Here is a 16,898-nt window from a genome sequence, read left to right on the forward strand (position 1 = left end):
TCTATTGTTACCTTGTTACGCTTCATAATCAATGAAAATATTTTTGGTGTGGGCATCTGAGCCTTTTTTGTGTCAGTATACCCCTCAATTTAAATGTTTTTAAATGGTAAAATGTGGGAAAGCTTGATATGAAACATGTTTTAATAATTGTTAACTAGATACTGTATGTGTAGAACTGTACATAGAACTGTTACATGGTTCCCCAGTTTAGGGTTGAATCTTAATTAACAATTTTTATAGAATTTTCATGCCATTTACAATTACAAAGTAAATTAAATGAAATCAAATATGATTTCATTACGATTACAACAGCAACAGATTTTTAAAATTACAATTATAATAACACCATAATTGTAATTATTTATCAATTACACAAATACAATTATACCAATGCCATAATTGTAATTAATGATCAATTACAATTATAATTGACCCCAACCCTGGTGTTGAGACTCACTTTGCTAATTCAGTTGACTTTAAACTTTGCACTGCTTCTCTAAAAAAACATGACTTTTGTTTGTTTTTTTCCACTATATGTACGTATTTGAAACAGTATTAAGAGCTCTTTAAACAAAAGTATTTTAATAGTTTGTATTAACACATATTCTGACTTATTTTTAGACTTACATAATAAAATTTTGTTGTTGTTGATAATTTATGTCTAAATGTCTTTGGTGTTGGTTGGTAACATGAATGTTCACATTCTATTGTAAATAATGCTAAAAACATGTTTGTTTACAGTCTGTAAGAGAACAAGCACTTTTAAATCACTTTTCTTCTTTACAAACAAAGACATATACTGTATATACATGCATATCTATATTTTTACATCAACATTGTTTAGTTGAAGTTATGTGATTTAGTTTTGTAATTTAGGACATTTGTTTGTAGTTGGTTTTATATAGATACGTCTTTTTAGATTAATATTTTAAGAGGAAGAATCTTAATTTAATTTTGTTAGCTACTGCACAGAGGTGGAAAAAGTACTCAACTTATTTATTTGAGTAAAAGTACAGATAATTATTGTCAAAAACTATTGCAATACAAGGAAAAGAAGCATATTGTTCAAATTTTGCTAAAGTGAAAGTACTAAACTACTACAGTACCTGCCATAACATTAAGAAAACACACAAAACCCACCAAATCATATCAAAGACTTGTTGAATAGACTCAACATCTACAACAAATTCAACTGCATTCACCAACCAATATACCATACAATAAAAACACATCACAAAGCAACATCTGTATTTTTTAATCACATTGCAACATTTGAGCATCACTAAGTGCATTAAAAACTAATATAATAATTTGTTCAGCCAACCAGACCTTTTCTTTCTGTAACAAATATACACCTTTTCGCGGTGACATCATCATCTGGGACATTTGCCTCAGCAACGCCCTGCACCATTTTAAAGGTGCAGTCTGCAACTCTTATAAAAATGACTTTTTGTCCTATTTGTGGAGCGAATATCTCCCGACGCGGTGCCTGTTCAACCTGAAACTTTGTCGACGGCTTCCAAATACCCCAAGTTTGCGCATCTGTTATTTTGGAGTAATTTGGTAATTTCAAAATGTTTATTTTAATTTTATTTCACTTCTGGATAGCAGGTCTTGTGTATGGGGGGTTAGCGCACCATCTATATCTATTTCACTGAACAGCTCACGTCCACACACACACACACACACACACACACACACACACACACACACACACGCACACACACGCACACGCACACACACACACACACACGCACACGCACACACATTATCAGGACTCTACACAAACTTATCCAGTGGTGGCACTTGTGTGACCAACTTTCTCTGTTGGTTGGGGGGTTGTACAGCATAGACATATATGCTGATGAATAGTTGACTTAACTGGCGTACTGTAGTTTTGTATGACGTAAAGATTGACAGTGACTTGAGATATAGTTGCAAAATGTTTTAGTGTCAATATTAACCTATTTGTAATATTATTATTATAACAGTACTATTATTACTATTACTACTTTCACTATGAATATCATATCCCTATCTAATTGTACTGCTACTGTATTATTGTGATTGTTATTCTTATATTAGTTATTTATTTTATAGTTACTCGATTATCATATTATTTTGACAACTCTACTTAAGCTCCTCCCACTATATGAATACATACTTCCGACGGGCACTGTACTAGTACTACATGATGCACGACACACGATTTAACAGAGACTCGGCCCGAACTCAAAAATAGACGCAGGAGTGAAAAATTGGCTCAAAATGGGCCAAAAATCGGACAGTGTATGCCGGCATTAAAGGCACGCTGTGTACCTTTTGGCCACTAGGGGCGCTATATCTGTGGTCAAACATAAGACTAACAAAGATTGGAATCAGTTTGACTGACATATTACAGTTACACACTTGTTTTCAAGCTTGTGTAAAACTTTGGCACAGTTGTGGCAAAGTGGGCTTCAGCCTGAACATGTGCATCTTTGGCCTTATGTTTATTATTATCACCAAAACTGATGCAGTTAATGATCATACATTGAATTATTTGGCTTTATATGTGATGTTAATCTTTAGTTTTGTGGGCAGACTACATATTTCTGTAATTAAAACATGATTTATTGTCACTCAGTATCAAAAATGTTCAAAATTTCAAATGATCTGTAACCACTAAGGGTCCTACTTCAATCTAAACAAAAACTAGCCATGTCGGTCATGTAGAAGCTTAGAAAAATGTTATTTGTTATGGGTCTGTGATTTTCGGAGAAAAGTTTGTCCATGGATTCTCAAGCAGGGTCTCTTCATCATTCTCAGGGTCCATCTCTGCTGAGGCGATTAAACGTGATTCGCTTCTATCGAACTGGCTCTTGCACTGACGAGTAACGTATAAAAGTATAAAAGTATACGACTGGGTCAAACCATCCACAGAAAATGTTATGTATCAGAATTAAAGTAAAATGACAAAGACAGCTCAACATAAAGGCTGTTCTATGCATTCTTTACTTGTAGGAATGGGAGGGAATCACGCTGTTTGATGAACTGGGATGTAATGATAGAATAGTGTGAAAGAAGAGCAAACAGAATGCAGTTTATAAATAGTAAGATTTATTTATATATTTTGATGAAGATGTTGCAGACATAATTGTAAACTGTTGGTTGACTAAAATAATGTGTCACCATGCACTGTTTCAGTCAATCAATCATCTTCACTTGTCCAATGTTTATTAATATGCATTCAATAACTTTATCGACAGCCACTAATTCAAAGGTTGCATTACAGTTAGCAGTTAGAAAGAAAAACAAAAGTTAAAAACACAGAAATGAACAAGTCTATTAAGCAAAGAAATGAAATCAAATATCAGCAACACTTTACAAGAAACTGAAAAACACGCTCACCTGCACATACATTTATATCTCATGCTTTGCATTATAAACAGAGTGAACAGATATGGACAAATGTGGGAAACAATTCACACAAGAGTAATAATTCATTCATTGTTGTCTTGTATATACTTCTGTCAGTGTTCTTACAAGATACTAGATTTTCCCTTTTTTTTTTGCAAAAGTGTGTTAGATTATAAAATACACAAGAGTTTGTGCCAGAACTGGACTGTCAACGCATGCATAACAGAACGGGCCAAAAGAAAGAGAGAATGAAAAATATACATTACAATCTACAACCACAATGCTACAGCAGCCAATGAGATACTTTTTTTATTTATTTTTACAAAGGATGTTTATTAAGGATGCAGTCATCCATTCCTCCTCATCACATGTATTAACATCATTAAACAAGTACCTGCTGCCTGTAATTGATTGCATACCAATGGTAAGTGAAGTTGATGACGTGAACATAGATTTATTTATTTTTATCAGATTCCCTTTCATAGTGGAGAAACAGCTACAAAACTCACATATCCAAACTGGTGTAACCTCATTTGATCAGAATTATTTTACTACTTCTACCCATCCTAAAAACCCATTTATGAAGTCGTCACATAAAGTGATTTAATGTTTCAAATTGATGGCCACCATGCATAATGGTCACTGAGTAAAGTATTTTCCTGTCATTTTGTGCAGTTTGTAAACAGCTTGTGTGTCTTTGGAGTCATTCTGTTTGTTTAAGTGCTTGTTGTGGATGTCTTAGTTGTCATTTTGTGTATTTCAGGAAACTGTTTGCATTTTGCTGTTGATTTGTGTGTTTTCTGAGTTATTTTGTGTATTTTGTCAGACTATACGTTCCTTAATACAATTTTTGGAGATTAGTGTTGGGGGCTGCATAAAATTGGACCGAGGGTACATTTAGTCCCCGGGCCGCCAGTTGCCTATGCCTGATTTAGATTGTTCCATAATCTGACCCCCTGAAGTGAAATGCACCGTTCCCAATTTGGGTTTTTCAAATATCTCTATTTCTTGCAAGTTATAATTACTTTCACTCATTAATTTTTTCTGTCTTTTACTAAATTATACATTTTTACTAATTTTTGCTGTATGAATATTGGGTTTGTATGTTCCCTGTATCCATTTCCACTAGTAATTATAAGCACTCATTTCTGCAAAAAAAAATTGAATTTGTGTATGATTTACAGTTATTGACTTTTTTTGCTGGCTGTAAATTATATCAAATTGATGATGAGTGGCCGTACATGATTTAATGTTTCCAATTGATGGCCACCATGTGTAATGGTCCATTGAGTAAACTGGTCCATTTCAACAGTTGGGATGTTGAAAGAAAACAAACCATACTAACAGGAGGCAGAACACTATATCTTTCACAGAAGACAAACAAGGTGGTTGTAAATTAGGAGGCGGCTGATGGTGTATATGTATATACATAGTTGTTTAATGAAGCCCCTCCCACTGGGTTGCAGTTTATCCAGAAGCGTTAATGTAGAGCTGACTGTGCAGGATGTAGTCAATGACAGGCTGGCAGAGGTAGTCGATCACATGACCATCGCCATGCTGCAGCGCCAGTCTGAGGGACAAAGGGTGAGATTAGAGCTAAGGATAGAGTTGACAGTTACTCCTAGCTTTACCAAGAGAAGCGAGTGAGGGAGTTTGTTTATTTATTTCAAGACATTGAAACACATTTCTTTCTATTTAACTTTAAAAAAAAAGGAAAAAGATCAACAAAAAGTATGGAGGACGAGGAGTGCCACATTTAAATAAATAAATACGCCATTAATGAATGAGTTAAAAGTGTCAATCATTAATGAATCGTGCCAATAATTGATTAAATGTGTCAATAATTATTTAAATCCATTTGACATATAATTTTCATTCTGAAAAGTATGAAGTAAAACTACGGGCGCCCTGTCCAGGGTGTACACCCGCCTAGCGCCCAGTGTGAGCCGGAGATTTCATGAATCAGTTTTATCTGTTAAACTCGCTCGTCAAAGTCTGTGGGGGCGGGGTTAACATCAATTCAGCCAAATCTATTGCTTTGGTCTTCACTGTTTCCAATCATGGCGGCTACAACAATGGAGGATGTGCATGAACTTTCCAGGGAGTTGGTGAGAGAGATTTTAGACCTCGCTGAGAATGTAGAAGCAGTAATATAGAACAAAACCATCTAACAGATTATATAGCGCCATCCAGTGTATCAGCATAATGTTTACTAGCTGTGCCTCAATACATTGTCAGGGATCGTTTTAGCTTGACTTGATGTGCAGGCAACCAATCAAGTGTTAGGAAACCGCCCCCACAGGCTTTGACGAGCAAGTCTGACAGATAAATGTGGTGAGGTCGTGACGCTCTACCGCTGCTTGCAGCGTTCTATTCCTGTGTTCTGCTACTGTGTTCTGCTAACGCTAATCAAACTTGTTGTCATTGATATTCTAGCCTTGAAAACACTTGTTTTAATTTTTTACCGTACCGTTAAACGTACAAAGGTTAAGTAAAAAGCAATCTCGCCTCTTATAGGCAGTGTAATCTCCTTTAAACTTCCTTTTTGTCCTTAGCTTAGCTTAGCTTAAATTTAGCACCTATGGCTTCTCTCTCCTGCCCGGTGTGTCAGATGTTTAGTTACTCCTCGTCCTCCTTTAGGGACAATGGTAGTTGCATAAAGTGTAGCGTACTGTTAGATATGGAGGCGAGGATCAACAATCTGGAGAAGCGGTTCCGCACCCCTGATACCAAACCCGAAGCTAGCAAGCAGGACCTAGCCGGTGCGGACCGTGCTAGCGCTAGCTCTAGCTTAGCTTCCCCCCCGGCCAGCAATGAGTGGGTTACTGTTCGTGGTAAGCATAGTCGAAGGTCAAAAAGCCGCTCGGGACACCACCATGTTCACGTCTCAAACAGGTTCTCCCCCCTCTGTGAGGACAACACACTCACCGGGGAACAAACTCTGATAATTGGCGACTCCATAGTGAGAAACGTGAAGCTAGCGAAGTCAGCGGGCATCGTGAGGTGCATCCCAGGGGCCAGAGCGGGCGACATAGAATCAAATCTAAAGTTGCTGGCAAAGAGTAACCGTAAGTTTGATAGGATAGTCCTATCAAACTGGAGTGCCTGGAGAAAGACTTTGAGACACTCATGTTTACAGGGGAGCTTTAATTCCTCTTTAATTCAGAATAAAAGTTATTCTCATTAAACTGTCCTTGTAAACACTTCATTTTTAATGGAATTTAAAATTAAATAGGGAGAGAGCGCGCTGATCACTTCTTCTTCGGTCGTATCATAGACAGCGCCGCTTCTGCGGTTTAAATGATCAACTTAGGGAGTTACTAAAGGAAAAGTTCACCCAGAATGTAGGCGTATTCAAGAAGTTAACAGCTTTAATTTTGCCCTGCTAAATGAGGAAGTGTAGTACAGTCCTCTGCTGCTGCCATCACAGTGACGGCCGGGGGAGTTGTTGCTATACAATTCAAACATTTACCCATTTATATAAAGCATATAAATTATTTATGGTCATATACAATTTGCATTTGTACATAAAGAAAAAAATACTTTTACTTTAATCAACAGATTCAAGGATTCAAAATTGTTCTTTTGTCTCATACTCCATGTAAAGAGGTCTTATATTAGTCTGTTTTCTTTTTAAAGTGGTGCAATTTTTGAGGCTTTAGACCAATTACATTTATGTATATAATATCTTCCCTACAATATAAACATGTTCAAAATATAACAATTTTTTATAGTTTGTGTTTCCACTGTATCCATAATAACAATGATATTTCTCAACAAGAACTGTTGATTGATTTGTCACATGACTGTTCCAGGGTTTGAGTTTGTTTCTTTAGTTCCACATCTACCTGTAGCTCTTTGTTTTTTAGACTACTGACAACTTGTTTGTAGTTTTATTTCAGCAAGTTTCACTTTTACAGTTACAGTTGGGGACATTTGTAACTGAATACCCTAGTTACAGTACAGCAACCACATTAAACTGTATCTACTAAGTGAATTAATAAAAATGGCCTGTGTAAAGACTTTTTCAAATGAAAAAAGTATCATGTGAAATCTGACTGTTTATCTGCACAACTCAAAGAATCAGAATCGAACAGGGGTCTGCAAAAAAAATATCTTCTCAATGAAGACAATACAGTGAATTAAATTATATACAGTTAAAACCACATAGAATAATGCTTGATGTAATTTGATTTGATTCATATTGATCATGTAAATGGAAACTTAAAACCAGATTAAAATAAAATAAATTGATATCAACAACTTTTTGTAGTCATTTTGTTTGTTTAAGTGGTTGCTGTGTCTGTCTTTGTTGTCACTGAGTATTTTAGGAATTTCTTGTGTGTTTTTGTGTTCTTTTTGCAGTTTGCTGTTGATTTGTGTGTTTTCAGAGTTATTTTGGACCAAGGGCTACATGTGGCCCCCGGGCCACCAGTTGCCTATGTCTGATTTAGATTGTTCCATAATCTCAATCTCCATCCCTGAAGTGAAATGCACCGTTCTTTTGTCACTGTTCTCAATTTGTGTTTTTCAAATATCTCTATTTCTCACAAGTTATAATTACTTTCCCTCTTATTAATTTTTTTTGTCTTTTGCAGAATTTTGGGTAAGATTTTTAAATAACCTCTGTACATGATTTTAAAATATTGTTTTCTACCAAATTATACATTTTTACTTGTTTTTGCTGTATAAATATTGGGTTTGTATGTTCCCTGTATCCATTTCCACTAGTAATTATAAGCACTCATTTCTGTAAAAGAAAAATTGGATTTGTGTATGATTTACAGTTATTGACTCTACTTTTTTTGCTGGCTGTAAATTGTATCAAATTGATGATGAGTTACCGTACATAGTGGACTTGCTCTCTAAAGCAGCGATTCTCAACTGGTGGGTCGGGACCCAAAAGTGGGTTGCGGACCTGTACTGGGTGGGTCACGGACAGCTTGTGAAAAATAAATAAATACTTAATACGTCTTTTATTTTTAAAGAAACTTTTCTTTTGACAGGCATGCTGTGAAAAGCATGCTGCACAGGAAAATATATAGATTTATGTTTTAAAAATATATATATATTTGTGTTTTTAACAGCTTTTTTTCAAAAAACTAAATTTGGTTAGTTGAATTCTAAAATAAATCAGAAGGCAAATACGTATTTGGCAATTTAAAATTGGCAAAAATGACAACCTGTATCTGGACTGGTTGACAAGTCATATAATGCAGGAAAAACAGAAGACACTGACCTTCGCTCAAGGTCAAGGAAATGTTGTTTAATGGTACCAGTCTGAGCACTGTCTTTCAATTTATGGCCAAGTTATAGGGAAAAAAGTATTTCTTTTTGGTTTTTTGACCTTGAGCGAAGGTCAAGGTCACACATTGAAAGGAAATGTTGTTCAGTGTACCAGTCTGAGCACTGTATCTGAATTTGTTGAAAAAAGGAAAAAAGTATTTTTTTGTGATGTCATGAACTTTGACCCCTACTGATCTTTGTACTGGTAGGTGGTACAGCTTCAGTCTAATTAAATAAAATAACCCACTTAAGATGAGTTTTTCCTAAATGTAAGCATCAAACCTGTATGATATGGAAAATTTTGGTTTTTGACACTTGACATTTTGGCTCCAAAAAAAGTTGACAAATCCTCCTTGATATTTGCCCTATGAGATGATATACGTGTCATTAGTGCTGCATTAATAGCCTAGGAGTAGTTCTAGGACAAAGGAGCTGCAGAAGAAAAATAATAAGAACTACTACAATTGGTAGTGTTGTGGGAGTAAAGACCGGTCTTGGTCTTGAGACCAAATTTTAAAGGTCCCGTCTCGGAAGCATTTTGACTCGGTCTTGTCTCGGACTCGGGATTTTCCCTCAAGACCGTTCGAGAGCAGCACTAATTCCTGTTATTTTTAAACTTTTTTATAATGTGATAATAACACGGAGAAGATCGGGATAAAACAATCCTTTATTCATTCTTTAATCCACCCCGTATAATGACCGCGACCTTCCTTAATGTGACTGAGTGACGTGTGTCACACACACACACAAGCAGGAGAGAGAGGCGGAGCTAAACATGTCCGCTAACTTGTTGCTTGTGAAAATTGGTTTCACGAATCACAAAGAATACATTTGCAAAATCACAGCAAAGAGGAAACACTCTGTGGTGTGTAGGTGACCAGACATGTTATTTCTTGGCAGAAATACTTTTAAACACTTGCTGTACATTCAGCTGACATAAAAATCTTGTTTTCAAATATGTAGAATTTATCAGTAGCAGTTTTAATGTTTTAGTTAATTTTTTGCAGGCACCTTTTTTGTCCGTCAAATGTATTAAAAAGAAACTAAAACTAAAGAGAGAATGTTATTTAACTGTCAAACCTTGTCATAATTTTATTTATTTAAATATTTTTTTAAATTAAAAAATATATATTTATGGTCTTGACTCGGTCTCGGCTCCCGGAAGTCTTGGTCTTGTCTTGGTCTCGGTGCATTCTGGTCTTGGGCAAGTCTTGGTCTTGGATTGTGTGGTCTTGAACACAACACTAGTATTTGTATACACTATAATTGTTTTGGGAATTTTCAATTGCCAAATATAATTATGAATTAACTGTTAACTAACAAGGTGATGTGCACAGCATTTAAGAAAAGCCATAAACATCCCTAGCAACACCACGCTAACCTTTATAACCCACATAATGTCTTTTGTCTTCGATTCTGTCTGAGAAATAATTCTGGGTGTTTGAGATATTTTTTTGTTTAGTTTTATAATCTTTTTAGAATGAGTGTAAAAACCTCAATTCCATCTGGTTTGAAACTAATCTGTTTTTAAATAGTATGGAAAATTCAAATGTACGTACATTTATCTCTAGTGCACGCTACTAATAGTACAGCATGTTCCTCACCTGCTTCCCACTATCACACAAAAATATAGTCTCTCCAAATACACCTGTCGTAGATTATTATTTGCCGTAACTATTTAAACAGGTAAAATAGTAGAGGAAATCACCCTTCTCTGTCATTCATGCACAGACTATTATGTGTTTTTGTTTGGCATGTATAGCTCACCTTTTTAAATGCAGTTATACCGAAAAATGAAGAGTTTTGTGCTGTCTTTCATTGAGTTTTGCCATTTTCTCTAATCATCACTGCAGCCACGTTCATTTATATTCCTAACAACATTAACTGAAAATCACAGCTCAGCAGATATTTTGGGGCGGATTCACTAAGATCTGAAATAAAGGGTAGTAAACCGCGTGCGTCCCTAAATCCTTTGGTGGCGCTGTTTCTTCACCTGTTGTGGGGAATTCACTAAGATTGTGATGCAAATTGGTAGAAGTGGATGAGACCAAGTGGAGGCAGGTGGACTTCTCTGTCTGCTGCACAAACATTTAATAATGTAGAAAACAAAATAAACAAAATAAAAATGCTGTTTAATAAACTTTAAAACCTAATGTTACTTTTTGCTCTAATTTAATGTGGGTGCTCAACCAGGTCCTATAACTTTGCTCTTATCAGTTCATGGAAAACAGGCAGATTTGTTCAGAAACCATCCTATTGATCTGTTGATGCCATTGAGCTGAGTTATTAGCACTGAGCACTATTAGAAGATGATCTACTGACCATCATCCAGCAGGTCTGAGTCACGCACACTCTCAAATGAGAACGATGTGCCATCGCTGCGTAAATTACGACCTGACGTTCCTTGCCATCAACGAAAGGTTGACGGTCAAAACATAGAGAGGAAGACACAGGTGCTCCCTGGAGCGGTGTGTCCGGAGCGACATCCATGGAGCTCCGCGCAAAGTATCTTCTGCACAGCAATGTCACCAGACTCCACACGGGCAGCCTCATATTCAGCTTTTTCTCTCCCTTACACACACTTTACTCTGCATTTTCTTATTCAGTGGCTGTTAACTCACTCAGTGCCATTGAGGAGATAGCTTGTCATTTCAAATCCAAACGCTCAGTGCCATTGATGAGATAACTCGTCATTTGCGTTTTTTCATGGGGATTACTAGAAAACACCCTGGCGGAGGTCCCTCCTCAATATCTAAGCTGTGAGGTGAGCAGTACACCTTTAGATGAGAGTGGTGATGTGATGTGGAGATGTGTGGACCTGAGTGGATTTTTGATAATGTTGCGATCATGAGATAAAACCGTCAACTAACCGGGCCAAACGGGTCATCCCTGCGTAGCAAAAAAAAATGCTTTAAAGTCACTGACAGGGTTTTTTTTAGAACAAGCCTGTTTTCTCAGCTTTTTGCTCTGAAACTGAAGATTTGTGTGAAACTTGCTCTATTCAACGGCTGATTACAAAAGAACGAAACGAGCCAGAAACAAATTCTTTTTTTTGATGAAAGTAGAGGCTTCAATCTTTCAGAATATGGTGTCAGATTTCAGATAGTCATAGTAGAGAATATTCTGTGGGTCTTTAAAAATCAGTCAAAATGCTCAAAAAACGGCTGGCACTGAGGGGGTAGAAAATCTGAAAATGGCTGGCACTGAATGAGTTAATATTGACTATTGTTTTATTGAAATGATTTTCTTATACTAGAAAGGTTAACTGCAGCATTTTTTTCCATCGCCGCTGTGTTTTGTGTCAACATTTACTGCAGTTATGATCTCTGCGTGTGAGTTTGCACCTGCCTGTGGGTTGTACTATTTTTCGGCGCAGAAACAGTCACCGCAAACAGTTCCAGATTTGATCAATTGTTCACTGCATTAATTTATTTGCATTTCTACTTCCCATTTTTTTTGCTCTCCTTCTGTGATCTGCCTACATTACATGTTCATCAGAGGGAAACAGCCGTGATTCCCCGGGGTTTGTACCCCTTATTAGCGCGTGGACTGACAATTGCACACGTTTTAATACCCCTAAATCTTTAGTGAATCCGCCCCTTAGTGTATAAATATGAGTATTAAAGTTTTTATCCCACCTGCTTTTGGTCGAGCTAACGACAGACATTGGATGGTCGTTTGCGTTCTTCACCACAATGATGTTGTCCTGAAACAGGGGATTGCACAATGTTCCAACGCGCTCCTTTCATGTGTATTTTTGCATGTTAAAGAATAGGTGACTGTGCTCAGACCTTATACTTGCGAAGAATGGAGGAGTGGTTCATGATCTTCTCTGTGTCTGCGCCGTCTCGTGGAACAACAACAATTCCGAAGTCACCTACGATTACTTCCATCTGAACACAAAACATTTTGGCATTGCGTTAAAAAAAATCGGCATCGTTATCGTCATGCAATCAAAACTGCAAATCTCCATCTTCAAAAGACTTTAGGGTCATTAAACCTTTCAATTAGAAAATGCTGAATGTTAATGGACAGAAATAAAATAAAATGTATGAATTTTTAATGAACCCGTACAACCACTAATATTTCTTAGGTTCATCAGTAAATATATTTATTACTTACGTTTTCGTGTGCGTAGCCAAACAAGACTCTATGTGACGACATCTGTGTCTGTAAACTGGAAACCAGTTGTTTTTAGTTGTTGGTGCTTGTTTAGTGCTGGTGTGCACAAAATTGTGGACTTACACAAGAGAACAAGACGTCCAATGATTACCAATGGTTAAACTTATGTAATTACTGTAATATTTAATAATAATAATTAATAATTATCCAAATATGTAGCGCAGGTAATCTAGTCAAGACTCACACGAATCACCAAATGCTTTTCCACGGATCACATGGACAGATCGAGTTACGAGTTAGTTTACATTACTTTGTGCATTGACTGAATATTTACTATGTTCAATTAATAGAATTAATTTAGTTGTCAAATATTGATCAATAATTCTGGCCATCAGTAAAGATTAGAGCTGAAAAAGTGCAGATTGTCCGTCTCAAGATGAAATTCAAATTAAACTAATGCTGTAAACCTATTTTCATGGAGCGATATTAAAGTAGTCAATGAAGTGTCAACCAAGGGATTACACAAACAGTTATGCAAAATTAATAAAAAGTTGTTTCAAATTAAATAATGTTGATCCAAACATGCAGATCATTAAAAGTTATTTGTATGGCAATAAATGTGGGATGAAGACACAGATATAGAAGTAAAGAAAATAAGTTAAATATATGTACATTGATGTTTTTGAATAATTTTGGTTATTAACAGGAGTAGTGACTAAAACAGTTTTCTCTCTCAGAAGTCTGTACAAACCATACATATGTAGATTAAATCGCATATTTACTTTTGAAGGGCTTGTGGATGAGGAAATGGTGTTTGCATTTTATGAATCTCAATTATGGGTGAGATATAAAGTACTACAAAATGAGACAAGTGAAATTCATGGTAAAGCTATAGTTACACACATTGTGTGTTACAAGGAGGAATATTCCAGTCCAGTATAGCAGAATAGTAGTTAAAGGGAAAGCGAAACACTTTAACAACTGTATATTTTATATAATTTGTAATCAAGCATTTAAGTTTTGTTTTGTTAGTTTTGTTTTGTTTGTTTTTTTGTTAATTTGAGCAATGGAAGTCTTTACAATATCGCAATTTTTGTGACCATGTAATCCACTATGCTTGTGTAACGTCCCAGTCACAGAATTTTTTCCTTGTTTTCACTCTAAACAAAAGAGGATCACATCGGCATCTTTACGTTTTCCTGATTTTTTAAAGCAACCAAACGCAGCACAAGTTGACATTTTGACTGAAAACGCTGCTAAATGATCTAAAAAGCAGACTGAATGCTTCACACTAATAGAAAACAATGGACTGTTTTCAGGCAGTGGAGTCTAATGTTTCAGAATCTGGTTTTAGATGTCAGATTGTCATATTACAACATATTCTGAGTCTTTAAAAATTTGTCAAAATGCTCTTAAACAGCTGACACTGAGTGGGTAGAAATTTTGAAAATGGCTGGCACTGAATGAGTTAAGTGTGCAGGAGTAGGGGGTACATGGCTTCAGTTTAAAGGTGTGAAGGGGTACGGGACTGTGGAAAGTTTGGGAACCACTGCCCTACACCATTAAAGAGTTAAGGTTTTGGCATTGCCACAATATACAAAGCAATGCTACATACATTGAGTATGAAATGCGCTATATAAATAAATTTGCCTTGCCTTGCCTTAAAGTAATCGGGTGTGTCTTTGTAAACAACATCGAGTTTTTGATAGGGTAAGACTATAATGGATAGAAATCGAGCAGATACTGTACATGTAGTTGAGAAAAGCACGACATGGGATTGAGACAGGCTACAATTTGCTTACATCACTGTCCTTCCACAGGCCAGGGATGCAGAAGGATTCCAGAAGATCACTGCCACACAGGAGCAAGATGCGTAACTCTACCAACAAACAGGCAGGGGAAAAATAGACAAATAAACATCCAGTAAACGCAATGTTTACTGGATCCACAAACTACGAGGAGTTCACAGGAGGAAAGAAGAAAAACCAGGAGACAAGGCATGGACGTCAAAAGAAACACTCACCGATCTCTTCATAACGAATTGCTGTTCCCAAATTGGCATTTTCATCTGGAACAAAGACACAAAACAGACACGTACAGTAAGTAGTGTCTATGTGAGTCACCCTTACACAAGTAAACATTTCACTGCATAAATAAGTATTGTAATGTAAAAATAAACTCACAAACACATCTTTAATAAAAAAAACTTTATGATCTATTTTTCTTACCGACAAAAGTGAAGCGTTCCATGTGCGGGCGGATGCAACAGATTTTGCCGAAATTCTCACTGACCTTCCCCCACAGTTTGACTGAACAGATACAGTAAGTGGTTATGATCATGCTGTTCAGAGACTATACTCACACTATAGATGTCACATGACTCACTGGCTGTGGGGGCGTGATTCATATTATTGTGGTCCTGGTAAATGGGCGGAGCATGGTTCTGTGGCTGACCAATCACAGGAGTAGATGGGGTGTTGACATTAGACAGAATGCAGCCAGTGACCCTCTGTGGAACAAAGCAATAAACACATAAATCAATAAATAATAATAAAAAAAAATCTTCAACTTTGCGTCTTATTATTTACTTGTGTTCAAACTCCCACAACTTGAATCATAAAAACACAAAGAACTTAAATTTCACAAACTGTTTTTCTGCTTTATCACAGGGAGTGTATTCCATAAAGGAGGGTTAACAAATTCTGAGTCTATCCATAAACTCTGGGTCAACATACCCAGTGATGGGAAACTCTGAGTATCTGATTCCATTACAGCTGGTATGAAGTGGGTCAATCAACCCTGAGTATGTAAACCTTGGGTTACTTACGTGCACGTGCGCAATAAAAAGCCATCATCAATGAATGGAAGGTTACATGAACTACCATGGCAACCACCCGGAAGAGAGTGACTTATTCACCCTGATGGGTGAAATAAGCCGGCGTTTGAGGAATATGAACCTGTTCTAAAGGTGGGTTCACACTGAACACACCTTCAGTGACTATAGTTGCTTAAATCAGCCGTGATTAGTCATGCTTTTTGGTTCCTTCATCACTTCATCGTTTCAGTGATGTGACGAGCGGTGAATAATATGAATAAAATGTGTCTGGGGAGACGTGGCAGCAGCATAGGATGGTTGCATAGAGAACCCTCCCGTTACACTGAATATAAAGACAGTGACTGCCGCTTCATATCGCATCATTTATATGGATTTTTAATGTAATATTGTCGCCAGAGTCATCTCAACGTCCAAAAAATATGTCATAAAAAAAGACTGAAGCAGGACGCAAACCCCTATGCTTCCAATCCAAGTCTTAATTCACAGCGCCATCATCTCTCCTTTACATTCTCCACAGATTTGTATTCAGGGAACTTTACTACAGATGTCAGTAGATGTTTTAATGCAGATCAACCTGTCAGTGTCTTTCACTTAATGCTATGCATCCACAATGTTAAGAAAACTACCATTGCAAACAAAATTTAATTTTTAATTTTAATTTAAATTGGCACAACAATTGTAATGATGTGAGCACATCTGTAATGTTACAAATGTGTCTCAGAGAACAGTGTCAAGGTACATTAAAGTGTTCAGAAGCAGTGTTTTGGTGGGCGGAGCCAGGTAGAAACCCAGGGTTTCTTTGACAAAACCTGCCAGCGACCGGGTTTAGTTCACGTACAATGTTACCATGGTGACATACTCAGAGAAGAACATACCTCGCGTTTAGGAATGGGATACTCAGAGTTTCCCTCATTTGAGCCCAAACATACTCAGAGTTTGAACAAAACCTACTTTATGGAATACCACTCTGCTGCACAAACAGCAGCACAGCCCTATGCTGTTTGCTAAATGTCATTAAGAAATGTCCCATATCAATTACATAGGGTTCGGGTCAATTAGGGTCACAATAATCAAAATCACTCAAAACACACAAGATGACTACAAAAATAGCCAGAATCTATGAAACAACAAAAATGAAAAAATAAAAACCATTAAGAAAAATTCTCATTGGACAGGCAGTTTTCATTACATTTCCATTTCCCATGTTGTTGAAAGTTGCTACAAGCATGATGCGCATCAGTACAGAGTCCCACTG

At 36.6% G+C, this 16,898-nt stretch overlaps 1 protein-coding gene across 1 annotated transcript in view; it reads right to left on the minus strand.

Moving 5' to 3' along the window:
• Positions 1-3,543: 3,543 nt before the first annotated feature.
• nmnat2 (nicotinamide nucleotide adenylyltransferase 2) overlaps positions 3,544-16,898 on the minus strand; it is a 39,325-nt gene continuing 25,970 nt past the window's right edge. The window contains exons 5-11 of the mRNA XM_028473535.1: positions 15,193-15,316; positions 15,036-15,116; positions 14,831-14,875; positions 14,610-14,686; positions 12,477-12,578; positions 12,324-12,391; positions 3,544-4,969 (exon numbers count right to left, since the gene is read on the minus strand). Of these exons, the coding sequence (XP_028329336.1) occupies positions 4,867-4,969; positions 12,324-12,391; positions 12,477-12,578; positions 14,610-14,686; positions 14,831-14,875; positions 15,036-15,116; positions 15,193-15,316 (600 nt within the window). The 3' untranslated portion in view covers positions 3,544-4,866. The remainder of the gene's footprint in view (positions 4,970-12,323; positions 12,392-12,476; positions 12,579-14,609; positions 14,687-14,830; positions 14,876-15,035; positions 15,117-15,192; positions 15,317-16,898) is intronic.

The sequence above is a fragment of the Gouania willdenowi genome, chromosome 17 (assembly GCF_900634775.1).
Source record: "Gouania willdenowi chromosome 17, fGouWil2.1, whole genome shotgun sequence".
Taxonomy (NCBI): domain Eukaryota; kingdom Metazoa; phylum Chordata; class Actinopteri; order Blenniiformes; family Gobiesocidae; genus Gouania; species Gouania willdenowi.